Source organism: Scardinius erythrophthalmus, assembly GCF_964197995.2.
Source record: "Scardinius erythrophthalmus genome assembly, chromosome: 21".
Taxonomy (NCBI): domain Eukaryota; kingdom Metazoa; phylum Chordata; class Actinopteri; order Cypriniformes; family Leuciscidae; genus Scardinius; species Scardinius erythrophthalmus.
Window position 1 is genome coordinate 35,161,275 of NC_138241.1, and position 16,143 is coordinate 35,177,417.

A 16,143-nucleotide genomic window follows, 5' to 3' on the forward strand; every position below is an offset into this window, starting at 1 on the left:
TGTGTGTTCACTGTCCCCGTCCTGGTGTGTGTGTTCCCTGTGTCCTGGTGTGTGTGTTCCCTGTCCCCGTCCTGGTGTGTGTGTTCCCTGTGTCCTGGTGTGTGTGTTCCCTGTCCCTGTGTCCTGGTGTGTGTGTTCCCTGTGTCCTGGTGTGTGTGTTCCCTGTCCCTGTGTCCTGGTGTGTGTTCCCCGTGTCCTGGTGTGTGTGTTCCCTGTCCCTGTGTCCTGGTGTGTGTGTTCCCTGTGTCCTGGTGTGTGTGTTCCCTGTCCCTGTGTCCTGGTGTGTGTTCCCCGTGTCCTGGTGTGTGTGTTCCCTGTGTCCTGGTGTGTGTTCCCCGTGTCCTGGTGTGTGTGTTCCCCGTGTCCTGGTGTGTGTTCCCCGTGTCCTGGTGTGTGTTCCCCGTGTCCTGGTGTGTGTGTTCCCTGTCCTGGTGTGTGTTCCCCGTGTCCTGGTGTGTGTGTTCCCTGTCCCTGTGTCCTGGTGTGTGTTCCCCGTGTCCTGGTGTGTGTGTTCCCTGTCCCCGTGTCCTGGTGTGTGTGTTCCCTGTCCCTGTGTCCTGGTGTGTGTGTTCCCTGTCCCTGTGTCCTGGTGTGTGTTCCCCGTGTCCTGGTGTGTGTGTTCCCTGTCCCCGTGTCCTGGTGTGTGTTCCCCGTGTCCTGGTGTGTGTGTTCCCTGTCCCCGTGTCCTGGTGTGTGTTCCCCGTGTCCTGGTGTGTGTGTTCCCTGTCCCCGTGTCCTGGTGTGTGTGTTCCCTGTCCCTGTGTCCTGGTGTGTGTGTTCCCTGTCCCTGTGTCCTGGTGTGTGTTCCCCGTGTCCTGGTGTGTGTGTTCCCTGTCCCTGTGTCCTGGTGTGTGTTCCCCGTGTCCTGGTGTGTGTGTTCCCTGTGTCCTGGTGTGTGTTCCCTGTGTCCTGGTGTGTGTTCCCCGTGTCCTGGTGTGTGTGTTCCCTGTCCTGGTGTGTGTTCCCCGTGTCCTGGTGTGTGTGTGTTCCCTGTCCCTGTGTCCTGGTGTGTGTGTTCCCTGTGTCCTGGTGTGTGTGTTCCCTGTCCTGGTGTGTGTTCCCCGTGTCCTGGTGTGTGTGTTCCCTGTCCCTGTGTCCTGGTGTGTGTGTTCCCTGTGTCCTGGTGTGTGTGTTCCCTGTCCCTGTGTCCTGGTGTGTGTGTTCCCTGTGTCCTGGTGTGTGTGTTCACTGTCCCCGTCCTGGTGTGTGTGTTCCCTGTGTCCTGGTGTGTGTGTTCCCTGTCCCCGTCCTGGTGTGTGTGTTCCCTGTGTCCTGGTGTGTGTGTTCCCTGTCCCTGTGTCCTGGTGTGTGTTCCCCGTGTCCTGGTGTGTGTGTTCCCTGTGTCCTGGTGTGTGTTCCCCGTGTCCTGGTGCGTGTTCCCCGTGTCCTGGTGTGCGTGTTCCCCGTGTCCTGGTGTGCGTGTTCCCCGTGTCCTGGTGTGTGTGTTCCCCGTGTCCTGGTGTGTGTGTTCCCTGTCCCTGTGTCCTGGTGTGTGTGTTCCCTGTGTCCTGGTGTGTGTGTTCCCTGTCCCTGTGTCCTGGTGTGTGTGTTTCCTGTGTCCTGGTGTGTGTGTTCACTGTCCCCGTCCTGGTGTGTGTGTTCCCTGTGTCCTGGTGTGTGTGTTCCCTGTCCCCGTCCTGGTGTGTGTGTTCCCTGTGTCCTGGTGTGTGTGTTCCCTGTCCCTGTGTCCTGGTGTGTGTTCCCCGTGTCCTGGTGTGTGTGTTCCCCGTGTCCTGGTGTGTGTTCCCCGTGTCCTGGTGTGTGTGTTCCCTGTGTCCTGGTGTGTGTGTTCCCTGTGTCCTGGTGTGTGTTCCCTGTGTCCTGGTGTGTGTGTTCCCTGTCCCTGTGTCCTGGTGTGTGTTCCCCGTGTCCTGGTGTGTGTGTTCCCTGTGTCCTGGTGTGTGTTCCCCGTGTCCTGGTGTGTATGTTCCCTGTGTCCTGGTGTGTGTTCCCCGTGTCCTGGTGTGTGTGTTCCCCGTGTCCTGGTGTGTGTGTTCCCTGTCCCTGTGTCCTGGTGTGTGTGTTCCCCGTGTCCTGGTGTGTGTGTTCCCTGTCCCTGTGTCCTGGTGTGTGTGTTCCCTGTGTCCAGGTGTGTGTGTTCACTGTCCCCGTCCTGGTGTGTGTGTTCCCTGTGTCCTGGTGTGTGTGTTCCCTGTCCCCGTCCTGGTGTGTGTGTTCCCTGTGTCCTGGTGTGTGTGTTCCCTGTCCCTGTGTCCTGGTGTGTGTTCCCCGTGTCCTGGTGTGTGTGTTCCCTGTCCCTGTGTCCTGGTGTGTGTTCCCCGTGTCCTGGTGTGTGTGTTCCCTGTGTCCTGGTGTGTGTGTTCCCTGTGTCCTGGTGTGTGTTCCCTGTCCCTGTGTCCTGGTGTGTGTGTTCCCCGTGTCCTGGTGTGTGTGTTCCCTGTGTCCTGGTGTGTGTTCCCTGTGTCCTGGTGTGTGTTCCCCGTGTCCTGGTGTGTGTTCCCCGTGTCCTGGTGTGTGTGTTCCCCGTGTCCTGGTGTGTGTGTTCCCTGTGTCCTGGTGTGTGTTCCCCGTGTCCTGGTGTGTGTTCCCCGTGTCCTGGTGTGTGTTCCCCGTGTCCTGGTGTGTGTGTTCCCCGTGTCCTGGTGTGTGTTCCCCGTGTCCTGGTGTGTGTGTTCCCTGTCCTGGTGTGTGTTCCCCGTGTCCTGGTGTGTGTGTTCCCTGTCCCTGTGTCCTGGTGTGTGTTCCCCGTGTCCTGGTGTGTGTTCCCCGTGTCCTGGTGTGTGTTCCCCGTGTCCTGGTGTGTGTGTTCCCCGTGTCCTGGTGTGTGTGTTCCCCGTGTCCTGGTGTGTGTGTTCCCTGTCCTGGTGTGTGTGTTCCCTGTGTCCTGGTGTGTGTGTTCCCTGTCCCTGTGTCCTGGTGTGTGTTCCCCGTGTCCTGGTGTGTGTGTTCCCTGTGTCCTGGTGTGTGTTCCCCGTGTCCTGGTGTGTGTGTTCCCCGTGTCCTGGTGTGTGTTCCCCGTGTCCTGGTGTGTGTGTTCCCTGTCCTGGTGTGTGTTCCCCGTGTCCTGGTGTGTGTGTTCCCTGTCCCTGTGTCCTGGTGTGTGTGTTCCCTGTCCCTGTGTCCTGGTGTGTGTTCCCCGTGTCCTGGTGTGTGTGTTCCCCGTGTCCTGGTGTGTGTGTTCCCTGTGTCCTGGTGTGTGTTCCCCGTGTCCTGGTGTGTGTTCCCCGTGTCCTGGTGTGTGTTCCCCGTGTCCTGGTGTGTGTGTTCCCCGTGTCCTGGTGTGTGTTCCCCGTGTCCTGGTGTGTGTGTTCCCTGTCCTGGTGTGTGTTCCCCGTGTCCTGGTGTGTGTGTTCCCTGTCCCTGTGTCCTGGTGTGTGTTCCCCGTGTCCTGGTGTGTGTTCCCCGTGTCCTGGTGTGTGTTCCCCGTGTCCTGGTGTGTGTGTTCCCCGTGTCCTGGTGTGTGTGTTCCCCGTGTCCTGGTGTGTGTGTTCCCTGTCCTGGTGTGTGTGTTCCCTGTGTCCTGGTGTGTGTGTTCCCTGTCCCTGTGTCCTGGTGTGTGTTCCCCGTGTCCTGGTGTGTGTGTTCCCTGTGTCCTGGTGTGTGTTCCCCGTGTCCTGGTGTGTGTGTTCCCCGTGTCCTGGTGTGTGTTCCCCGTGTCCTGGTGTGTGTGTTCCCTGTCCTGGTGTGTGTTCCCCGTGTCCTGGTGTGTGTGTTCCCTGTCCCTGTGTCCTGGTGTGTGTGTTCCCTGTCCCTGTGTCCTGGTGTGTGTTCCCCGTGTCCTGGTGTGTGTGTTCCCCGTGTCCTGGTGTGTGTGTTCCCTGTCCTGGTGTGTGTTCCCCGTGTCCTGGTGTGTGTGTTCCCTGTCCCTGTGTCCTGGTGTGTGTGTTCCCTGTGTCCTGGTGTGTGTGTTCCCTGTCCCTGTGTCCTGGTGTGTGTGTTCCCCGTGTCCTGGTGTGTGTGTTCCCTGTGTCCTGGTGTGTGTGTTCCCTGTGTCCTGGTGTGTGTGTTCCCTGTGTCCTGGTGTGTGTTCCCCGTGTCCTGGTGTGTGTGTTCCCTGTGTCCTGGTGTGTGTTCCCCGTGTCCTGGTGTGTGTGTTCCCCGTGTCCTGGTGTGTGTTCCCCGTGTCCTGGTGTGTGTGTTCCCTGTCCTGGTGTGTGTTCCCCGTGTCCTGGTGTGTGTGTTCCCTGTGTCCTGGTGTGTGTTCCCCGTGTCCTGGTGTGTGTGTTCCCTGTGTCCTGGTGTGTGTGTTCCCTGTCCCTGTGTCCTGGTGTGTGTTCCCCGTGTCCTGGTGTGTGTGTTCCCTGTGTCCTGGTGTGTGTTCCCCGTGTCCTGGTGTGTGTGTTCCCTGTGTCCTGGTGTGTGTTCCCCGTGTCCTGGTGTGTGTGTTCCCTGTCCCTGTGTCCTGGTGTGTGTTCCCCGTGTCCTGGTGTGTGTGTTCCCCGTGTCCTGGTGTGTGTGTTCCCTGTGTCCTGGTGTGTGTTCCCCGTGTCCTGGTGTGTGTGTTCCCTGTCCCTGTGTCCTGGTGTGTGTGTTCCCTGTCCCTGTGTCCTGGTGTGTGTGTTCCCCGTGTCCTGGTGTGTGTGTTCCCTGTGTCCTGGTGTGTGTTCCCCGTGTCCTGGTGTGTGTGTTCCCTGTGTCCTGGTGTGTGTTCCCCGTGTCCTGGTGTGTGTGTTCCCTGTGTCCTGGTGTGTGTTCCCCGTGTCCTGGTGTGTGTGTTCCCTGTCCCTGTGTCCTGGTGTGTGTGTTCCCTGTGTCCTGGTGTGTGTGTTCTCTGTGTCCTGGTGTGTGTGTTCCCTGTGTCCTGGTGTGTGTGTTCCCTGTGTCCTGGTGTGTGTGTTCCCTGTCCCTGTGTCCTGGTGTGTGTGTTCCCTGTGTCCTGGTGTGTGTGTTCCCTGTCCCTGTGTCCTGGTGTGTGTTCCCCGTGTCCTGGTGTGTGTGTTCCCTGTGTCCTGGTGTGTGTGTTCCCTGTGTCCTGGTGTGTGTTCCCCGTGTCCTGGTGTGTGTGTTCCCTGTGTCCTGGTGTGTGTTCCCCGTGTCCTGGTGTGTGTGTTCCCTGTGTCCTGGTGTGTGTTCCCCGTGTCCTGGTGTGTGTGTTCCCTGTCCCTGTGTCCTGGTGTGTGTGTTCCCTGTGTCCTGGTGTGTGTGTTCTCTGTGTCCTGGTGTGTGTGTTCCCTGTGTCCTGGTGTGTGTGTTCCCTGTGTCCTGGTGTGTGTGTTCCCTGTCCCTGTGTCCTGGTGTGTGTGTTCCCTGTGTCCTGGTGTGTGTGTTCCCTGTCCCTGTGTCCTGGTGTGTGTTCCCCGTGTCCTGGTGTGTGTGTTCCCTGTGTCCTGGTGTGTGTGTTCCCTGTGTCCTGGTGTGTGTTCCCCGTGTCCTGGTGTGTGTGTTCCCTGTCCCTGTGTCCTGGTGTGTGTGTTCCCTGTGTCCTGGTGTGTGTGTTCCCTGTCCCTGTGTCCTGGTGTGTGTTCCCCGTGTCCTGGTGTGTGTGTTCCCCGTGTCCTGGTGTGTGTTCCCCGTGTCCTGGTGTGTGTTCCCCGTGTCCTGGTGTGTGTGTTCCCCGTGTCCTGGTGTGTGTGTTCCCCGTGTCCTGGTGTGTGTGTTCCCCGTGTCCTGGTGTGTGTGTTCCCCGTGTCCTGGTGTGTGTTCCCCGTGTCCTGGTGTGTGTCACAAAAAAGTGAAACCACCCTTCAGAGTGGAAATCTTAAAAACGCTCCACCATCGCGTTCCCTAATAGCGTTCGCGAATAGCGCGTCAGGCGTGAGTGATTTCATTGTTAAGTGAATGCAAAGATGTTTTCTCTGCAGACCTCTTAACCAGCTCTTAACGCCTGCGATGTAACGCCACATTTTTTTTTAAAGTGTGCCTCCTCTAAAAGTGTCCGCCGTCTGTGTGAAACAGTAGCCTATGCTATTTTTATTTACCCGCCACGGTGGCCGGTAGGTGAAGCGAGTTTACCCGCCACGACACAAAATCACCCGCATTTGGCTGGTGGCGGGTGCTAATTTCCATCCCTGGTGTGTTCCCTGTCCCTGTGTCCTGGTGTGTGTGTTCCCTGTCCCTGTGTCCTGGTGTGTGTGTTCCCTGTCCCTGTGTCCTGGTGTGTGTGTTCCCTGTCCCTGTGTCCTGGTGTGTGTGTTCCCTGTCCCTGTGTCCTGGTGTGTGTGTTCCCTGTCCCTGTGTCCTGGTGTGTGTGTTCCCTGTGTCCTGGTGTGTGTTCCCTGTGTCCTGGTGTGTGTGTTCCCTGTGTCCTGGTGTGTGTGTTCCCTGTCCCTGTGTCCTGGTGTGTGTTCCCTGTGTCCTGGTGTGTGTGTGTTCCCTGTCCCTGTGTCCTGGTGTGTGTGTTCCCTGTCCCTGTGTCCTGGTGTGTGTTCCCTGTCCCTGTGTCCTGGTGTGTGTGTTCCCTGTGTCCTCGTGTGTGTTCCCTGTGTCCTGGTGTGTGTGTTCCCTGTCCTGGTGTGTGTGTTCCCTGTGCCCGTCCTGGTGTGTGTTCCCCGTCCGTGTCCTGGTGTGTGTTCCCCGTCCGTGTCCTGGTGTGTGTTCCCCGTCCGTGTCCTGGTGTGTGTTCCCTGTCCGTGTCCTGGTGTGTGTTCCCTGTCCGTGTCCTGGTGTGTGTTCCCTGTCCGTGTCCTGGTGTGTGTTCCCTGTCCGTGTCCTGGTGTGTGTTCCCTGTCCCCGTCCTGGTGTGTGTTCCCCGTCCGTGTCCTGGTGTGTGTTCCCCGTCCGTGTCCTGGTGTGTGTTCCCTGTCCGTGTCCTGGTGTGTGTTCCCTGTCCCCGTCCTGGTGTGTGTTCCCCGTCCGTGTCCTGGTGTGTGTTCCCCGTCCGTGTCCTGGTGTGTGTTCCCTGTCCGTGTCCTGGTGTGTGTTCCCTGTGTCCTGGTGTGTGTTCCCCGTCCGTGTCCTGGTGTGTGTTCCCTGTCCGTGTCCTGGTGTGTGTTCCCCGTTCGGGCCCAGAAGAGAGTGTGTGTGAGTGATGGGCTGCGACTGCTAAAGCTTGTCTCTGTCGTGTCCATGAAATTGTTCCTGAGTCCAGTGCTGCCCTTCCATGAGCGCGACATGGACATGCTGTAATAAACGGTCCCTGATGCTCGAGCTCTCCTCTACTGTTGTCACTCCCAATAGCTGAGATGTAACTGATCGAATGAAGTGATTTTCTCTAAATGACCTAATTAGATTCATTCTGAAGAATATTGCAATACTAGATCCAATTGTCAGTGAGTTTGAGTTCTTAGATATCGATCAGAATGATTTATAGATATTTGGCAGTTTTTGACTGTTTGTTGGTCATTGATTTAATATGCATGATCACTTAAAACCTGATGTTATAAATGGCAACATTTGATCTGGTCATCATGTAGGGTTATTCATTTAAATACAATGAGTAATTAATAAAGCAGTAAGCCAATTATTGTGTTGTGTTAAGGTAATTTTAACCGTGCTTTAGGAGTGTCTTTAGGAGTGTGACACTGAATACTGGAGTAATGATGCTGAAAATTCACATTTAAAAATATATTCAAATAGAATACATTTATTTTAATTTGTAGTAATATTTAACAAGATTACCGTTTTTGAGGGGGAAAAAATCATAATGATTCCAAATGTTTGTCCAGTACTAAGGATATTGCATTTTATACACATTTATTATACTTTAATGAAACATTAAACATTTCTTTCAAAGGTAAATTAGATTAAAGGGTTAGTTCAAAATACAGCCTATATGATCTTCTGATTACAGCCCTTGTCAAATGAAATTGAGGAACATGTTTAAAGGGTTAGTTCAACCAAAAATGAAAGTTCTGTCAGTCATTACTCTCCCTCATGTTGTTCAACCCCGTAAGACTTTCGTTCATCTTCAGAACACAAATTAAGATATTTTTGATTAAATCTGAGAGCTGTCTCACTCCTCCATAGGCTTCTCTGTTATTGAAACTTGCCGGTCCAGAAAGTTAGTAAAGACAATGTTTAAAATAGTCCAAGTGACTACAGCGGCTCAACCTTAAGTTTATCAAGCGACGAGTTGGCCTGTCACGATAACAAATTTTGCTGGACGATAAATTGTCCAAGAAATTATTGCGATAAACGATAATATTGTCGTTTGAGGCCATTTTCATCTAATATAATGATAATGGCATAATAATGCAGGTACACCTTTTCAAAGATCTATAAACTTTTATTTCTTAAGAATATTAAACATTAAAAACGGAAAAACATTTTAAATATCCACAAAAAATGAACAAAACAACCAAAAACAATAAAAGCAATGGACTCTAAATGTCTGTTAACAAAAAAATTCACTTGAATAAATACCGAAAACAATAAATAAAATGGATGTAAACAAAATTGCACTTCAAAAAATATTAAACTATAGGCTCAGACATATAGTGATACATTCCATAACAGGCAAAACTGCTGGTTAGGACCTTTGTAAACAAATAAAAAAAAAAAGCCTCAACAGGATACCACAGCATTTTGCACTGTTCTCCTGTTACTTGTCGACTAAACAAACGCCCGAGTGATTGTGTAATTTACTGTCGGGAAGATGGAGACGTGCTTTATTGCGTGTATATGCTACGCACTGAAAATACTTGGTTAGGATTAGGGGTGAGGAGTGCGTGCGTATTACACGCCATAAAGTGCATATCATATGCACGCAAAAACTATTTTTGGCGTATAAATGGCACGAGAAATAACATTCGTGGTATAGATACGCATTTTCATGAGATCGGGCTCGCTGTCGCGTTTGGCTTTGAAACCAATTCCATCTTTTTCTTTTTTTACCCCTCCAACTCACAACTAGCGTCTTCTCTCTCTCCCGGCAGTCCCGCCGGCGCTTTCCCATACAAAGACCATGTTAATGACAAGCGCCGCGGCGCCGCCTCCCCACACAAAGACTATGCAACTGACAAGAGGGTTTCCTCCTATATGCTAAGGAACCGAGAGTGGTCATCCAGTCTATTTGGTAGAGAGAGAGAGAGAGACGAGGAAAACAAACAAGCATGCAAATGGAATTATTGCGGCCGGAAAAATTATCGAGCTCATTTTTTTTATCGTGCGATTAATTGATTTATTGACTATCGCGACAGGCCTAGCGACGAGAATACTTTTTGTGCGCAAAAATAACGACTTTGTTCAACTCTTCATTTTCTTCTGTGTTTCTCTGAGTAAGTTCACGTAGTGTAACAGCGCAGCGCTTCTGGGTTGTACGTCAGAACGGAGGCTCACTATTGGCCGACGCTGGTCATGTGTGTGATGCTGGCCAATAGTGAGCCTCCGTTCTGACGTACAACCCAGAAGTGCTGCGGAGGAGTGAGACAGCTCTCAGATTTAATCAAAAATATCTTAATTTGTGTTCTGAAGATGAACGAAAGTCTTACGGGGTTGGAACAACATGAGGGAGAGTAATTACTGACAGAATTTTCATTTTTGGGTGAACTAACCCTTTAAAATAGGATTGCACATGTTCTTCTGGAACAAATCATGCCCTGCTCACTGTGGGAAAACCCCAAAGTGTCCCGACAGTGCATGCATAATGTTCGGAGTTTACCAGGAAGTAAAGCCAATTGAATTAATAACAACTCAGCCAAGAATAATTGGCTGTGTGTCTGGCATTTAGAGTTTGTGGAGGCTGTTTTACACACACACACACACACACACACACACACACACACACACACACACACACACACACACACACACACACACACACCACACACACACTAAAACTCTCTCTCTCTGCAGGTTTCTTTGTTGAAACAAAGGGATGGATGGAGAAAAAAGAGCAACTTCTGAAAGGATTCTTCTGGAACCGTACAAGTACTTGTTACAGCTGCCAGGTAAGGCATTACATGTGTCGTTTATTTTTGTCTGCATGTTCAATGGCGCTGAAGAAATAGATCACAGAAAATAAAAAAAATACATTTACTCATCACCCACCGTCATGTCTTTCAAAAACTGAGGCTTTCTGCAGTGAAAAACGTATTTTCTTTTTCCCATCAACAACATGATGACGGTAGTCAAGCAGTACCTGAGTGTGAGTGAATTTATTTATTAGTTTATTTGAAGTTATTTAATAGTTTAACACACAACGTAAAGGGATTGTTAACCCAAACGGTTTCTTTGATCTGTTTGAACACATAAAAAATGATATTTTAAAGATTATTGGTAACCAAACAATTGATGGACCCCATTGACTTCCATATGGAAACAAACAATAAATAAATAAATATATATATGTGTGTGTATGAATGACTGTTATGATTTATTATAGCCATATAGACATTGATAGCTGTGTTCTTTATGAACTGTTGTATGGAAAGGATCTAGGATATGTGAATATTATTTTAGTATTTCCTTCACTGTTCTGCTTTCACAGAAGAGAGCAAGTCATATGCATATGGAACAACATGAGAATGAGTAAATGATGATGTTTTTCATTTTTAAGGGAATTATTGCATTGTGGATGAATGTCGTAGAGATATTAATAGTTTGATATATTGAACTTGGTCTAAAATCTAGTTTAAAGGGTATTATAAGAGGTATATATCATGGCTGTAGGAAAAGTGCTTTATTGAGATGAAGGGGATTTCAGTGGGACGGTGTAATGCAGTTCTAGTACGGTGCGCTACACTAATTTATTACAGAATTATGCAGCGGTCCTAAATGAAACAAATGACATTTGCTGAAATATTTCCACATTTATAAGCGCACATTTTGCATGACTTTATTTTGACCTGCTTTAAGCTGGAATAATTTAAGGAATATTGATTTACTCTTTTTAAATTGAACTCTTTGTGCAAAGCGTTTCTGTCAACAAATTTGGCAAATGCATTCCTGTGGAATCACTAACAGCTGGAAAGAGCTGCTTTAATTTAACGTAGCAAAGTGAAAATACAGCCTGTATGATTTTCTGATTACAGGCCTTATTGTCAAACGAAATTGAGCAACATGCATGTTTAAAATGCTTAAGTTAAGTTTTGGTTGGTCATTAATGGAATAGTTAACCCAAAAACATTGTCATCTTTTACTCATTGTAGAACTGCACGATTAATTGTTGGATTAAATATGGCAATCTCGATTCAAACACACACACGATCTCATTCCTAAATGACAACGATTCGCCTGTTTCTATTAAAGCAACACCAAAGATTCTTTTGTACCTTAAAATAATGTTTCCAGAATGGTTTCAGTGGTTCATCAACTCGTAACAGGGTGAACGGCACTTCTGCATCGCTTTGCGTCCCTCTCTTGCGTCCCTATAAACGCACTATGCAAGTTTGCCAGATCGGGTAGCGGATCTGTAGTTCGAATGAGACATATGAAACTACAAATTTGACTTGCTTTAAGGCAAGCGTTACTATTCACTTTATTCCTGCGTCCCATGACGCTTTGCGTGAATTATGGGTGTAACCCGTCAGACGCACGTCCGTTTACAAACCAATCAATGTCGAGATGCAGCCCACATGATGACGACAGGGCACAAGTACGTCATGTAAAGCTCTTTAGTGCGCTCGCATAGTTGCAATGTGAAACCAAACCAAAACTAACCGAATGTAGCCTATATAATGCATCAAAACATGAACTTTGGTTCGGGCCTTGGTGCGACTCTCAGGTGTGAAAACGACAAAGCTGATGTTTACGGTAGTGATCAAAATAGAGTAAATTACTTTTTGAAATTAGCACTTCAATGATTTTATCAATTACGCCGTTACACCAGTAGGTGGAGACAAGACTTTTAAACGAATGTATTTGTCATTTAATCATTCATTCAAGCGATTTGTTCATTCATCCAGTGACGAAACAAGCGAAGGTAGTCACTGAATCATTCACTCAAGCACTTTAAAATATATCTAATTCATTCAGATTAATGAAACATTTTAAATAGACTGCGGCGATTAACATCTAGTCAGAACCTCTAGTAAATTACATGTTATTTAGTTTAGTTGTCTGTCCAGAATCGTGGGAGAATAGAACAAAAAACAAACAAACAAACAAAAAAAGCGTGATTCTCAGTCTATCCAGAATCGTGCATGTCATTTTACACGTTCTTCTGTGAAACACAGGAATGCAAAACATTTGCGAAAGCACACATAAAGTGCATTGAATATAATTTTTTTTACTCCAATCTCTTTTTTTTGTTTTCCATCACTGTATCCCGTGTGAAACTGACATTTGAATCTGCAATATATCTCATGAAGTGTTTGAGTAATATAAGAGGTCAGGTATAGATGGAAAACAGCATGTCACCTCGCCGGAAGCTGCTGTCACTGCTTGACATTTCTTGTCAACTACCCATTTTGTGGTATAAGCATCATCATCGTGTAAGTCAGACGAGCTCAGCGCTCAGGAAGTCTGCAGTCAGCACAATGCACAACGAATGACAATATCATGTGTCTATTATTAACTCCTTCTGTCGTCTCGTGAAGCAAGAACCAGCGACACATGAACAACAGATGTGACTCTCACAGAATCTAATAAAGGACTATTTGTGATTGGTTTTGTTCCATCCACCTTATGTGTCCTTTGAAAAAATATATAAAAAAAATTTACTATTTACTATAATGTAGTAAGCTTATATTTCCAATTTGGCAAAGGACGTTTTGAATGGTGATCGCTTTGGAAGAGTGAGTTCATGTTACCATGAAAAAAAGTCACCCTTTACGGTAACACTATTTTACAGTGACCTTGTTACATGTGCTTACATAGCAATAACTGTAAATTATGCATAATTAGATCATGCAACTATCCCTCAACCAATACCTAACCCTATAGTACATGTAGTTGCTTAATATTATTTACTACTTAAATATAATGTAACACTGACACCTTAAAATAAAGTGTAACCCCCTTTACTATCTGAATAGTTAATGGCTGCATATTAAATTATGCATTAATGTTTTTAAAATTGTCAATGAAGGAAAACCTTTGGTTGCCACAACTTCCGTTTTCTACTATCTTGCAGAATTAAATCAATATCTCTCTCTCGCTCGCTCTCTCTTTCTCTCTCTCGCTCGCTCTCTCTCTCTCTCGCTCTCTCTCTCTTTGCTGACTTAAAGAAGTGCAAATGTTTTAATTTGATCTGCAGTAAACCCTGATGAGTCTGAAAGAGTGTTTCCAGCTCTAATATTCAGTTTGCTGAAATACTGCTGCAGCATCACAACCCCTTCTCTTGTTTTCCTGGCGTCCTCTTGCAATTTTAATGCTGTCTTTTGTGACCGTATGCAGAAGACGGTCCTCTCGGCTAGTTTTTGCTGAGGTCAGGGAAGGAATGACTGAGGAACTGAAAGTGAACAGCGGTCTCCGCCGGTGAAGGGCAGACCAAGTTCCTCAAATACACAGGCGTGAATGTGAAGAGATTGAGAAAGTTGGTCATTAATTTGCATTTAAGGCGAGACACCCGCCTTTAAACACCCGTTGAATAGGGTAAAAAATATAACTAATAAACATCACCATACTACACCAGCTGATTGATTACATTAATAATAGCAAACATTTTTTGTATTACAAGTTTTCTGAAATTTTGTTTAAATATGCAAATGAGGCGTTGTCTAACTAATTATGCACTAATTTGCATTTCTAGAACAAAAATCTGAACATTGGATGAAGTCAGGTTTAAAATTGTTTCATTTATTTGATATGTGACCCTCACTCACAAAAATAAATGTTTTATATATATATATATACGGTAGTAAATGTACAAAATATCTTCATGGAACATGATCTTTACTTATTATCCTAATGATTTTTGGCATAAAAGAAAAATCTATAATTTTGACCCATACAATGTATTGTTGGCTATTGCCACAGATATACTCGTGCGACTCGAGACTGGTTTTGTGATCCAGAGTCACATATTATTATTGGATATCTCTATTTATCACTCAATAATTCAGAAAATACTGTCAACAGCCAAAAATACAGCCTTTTTTTTTTTTTTTAGGAATAAAATGTTTAAAATCAGGAAAATTATATATGAACAAAAACCTTTGTAAAAACCTTCATAATATAGATAAGATGGTGTGTGTAAGTGTCACTGAAGTGGAGATTTCTAGGTGGAAAAACTCATTTTGAGAAAACAGCCTTGATACTGTAATTGAAATCTACAGATGCACATAGATAAAGTGCTCTAAAATATACAGTTAAAAGTGTATTTTAGATGTTTTCTGTCCACCAGTCTGAAAAAAACACTATGAAAAGCCAAAGCCTGTTTTTGCCTGTCGTGTCTCGCCTTAAGTGGCTGAATCTCATTAAAACATGTTCAGGTCACATTTCACCCCAGAATCTAAAGAGGTTTGATTTTTCTCGATGCAGTGAATCCAGACGCTGCTTTACTCTAATGGGAATCACTGGAAAGAAAAACCCTGAGTGTACAGAGATTTTTACTATAATAAAACGTGGGTTTAAAAATCAATTTTAATGATTGCATTTTAAATTAACTCATTTAATTTTAATTTAGATTAAATTTAAACAAAAAAAAATTCAAATCAATTACAAATTAAGTTTGCATCACCAAAGTCGGTAATGTAACTTTTCAGAATTATGTTGATGTCAAATCAGGAAGATTAAGTCTAAGGTGTAATTGCACAAAAAGCCATATTTTGAGTACAGAAGTATTGAGTTGATTGGCTCTTCAAATGGTTAAACTAGGGATACACTGATATAAATAAAATTGGCCGGTACCGATAATTCTTTATATTTAAAAGCTGATAACCGATATATTGGGCGATAAATCTAAATCCAAATTTGTGTATAATTTTTTTTTTTTTTTTTGAAAGCCTGATTGCAAACAAAAGTCTCACCATTAAAATCTGTGTCCCAAACACACAATTATAATGTTCTCGTTATAATTTTATGTAGCCGATATGACCGCACATGTTGCACTAAACCGTATTTTCCTTTTTGAAATGATTACAGTCATATTTCAAGCAATTCAAAACCATTATGGCGAACATCTGAAGTGTCTCGGCTGAAGGAAATAATCAATTATTTATCGGCTTTATTATATCAACCAAATTTTCTTATCGGGCCGATAACGCTAACATTAAAAATTGACATATTTGCCGATATATCGAGCATCCCAAGGTTAAAGTATTGCCATATTGAGTGTTACGATTTCTCCCATTCTTAAATGCTTAGATGGACCGTTTCTAACTTTTCAAAATCGCCTTATTACTGTAATGCACAAAAATATGCTTATTCATAATGTCAGATTCATTTAACCCTCAGTAATCCAAAAAGAAAAGTGTGACATGTTCTTGACGGATTTCATGATTCATCTGACCGTCTTCATTAGTGAAGGGCAAACGGAGAAAGGGAAACCGTGACACATGAAGGAGCACCGCTTGCAGTCAGTCATTAGATCAGTGTATCTGCACTAACACACTCCGTGAAGCCTCGAGTTGCAGGAGGCTGGAGGGGAAAGGCTCATGAATGGAGATGAAGTGAGATCAATGATATTCCTTCTGAGCCTTTGGTTGCTGAATAACCCGAGCTCGTCAGTCCTCAGCCTTCGAGTTTGTTTTAAAAGGCAAAAATGGTTCTATTGATTTATACCAGTATTAAGACTTGCTGCTTGTTTCATGCGTCATGATTAGGGTTGCGAAATTCCAGGAATTGGAAACTTTCCATGGGAATTAATGGGAATAAACTGGAAATTTGCTAAATTGCAGGTTAGCCTTACTGGAACTTAAATGTAGTTGGAAAAATACATCTTGCAGCAAAGTCTAAAACATTGGTCATTGGGAATACGTTTTTTTTTATTCAACATTTATTCTTTTTAGTTGTTCAATGAAAGAATTCATTAAAGTTCTACTCACAAATAAATGTCAATAATTGTATTAGTTTGCATGCATGTCTGCTTATGACCAAACTAAATGCTTTGTATTTATGTTTGTGTATTATACAGTTTGTATAAATTCCAATTAATTTCCTTAAGTTTCCAACTTGGAATAAAACCATAAAACAAACATCAGCCCTTATTTTACATGTTTGGACTGCAACTAATCTTGATTTCTTGTCATCTCTCCCCCTTTTCTCCGTTTTGATAGGAAAACAAGTCAGAACAAAGCTCTCTCAAGCGTTCAACCACTGGCTCAATGTCCCAGAGGATAAACTTCAGGTAAGGGTTTATTTGTGTGTTTAGTGTTGCTGGATTGACAATGTTGTTTAAATGCATCGTGAAAGGTGGGAAAC

General features: G+C 45.9%; 1 protein-coding gene across 1 annotated transcript in view; it reads left to right on the plus strand.

The window, feature by feature from the left end:
• ggps1 (geranylgeranyl diphosphate synthase 1) overlaps window positions 1-16,143 on the plus strand; it is a 42,015-nt gene that overhangs the window by 1,850 nt on the left and 24,022 nt on the right. Inside the window, exons 2-3 of the mRNA XM_081351924.1 lie at window positions 9,694-9,788; window positions 15,999-16,069. Of these exons, the coding sequence (XP_081208050.1) occupies window positions 9,716-9,788; window positions 15,999-16,069 (144 nt within the window). The 5' untranslated portion in view covers window positions 9,694-9,715. The remainder of the gene's footprint in view (window positions 1-9,693; window positions 9,789-15,998; window positions 16,070-16,143) is intronic.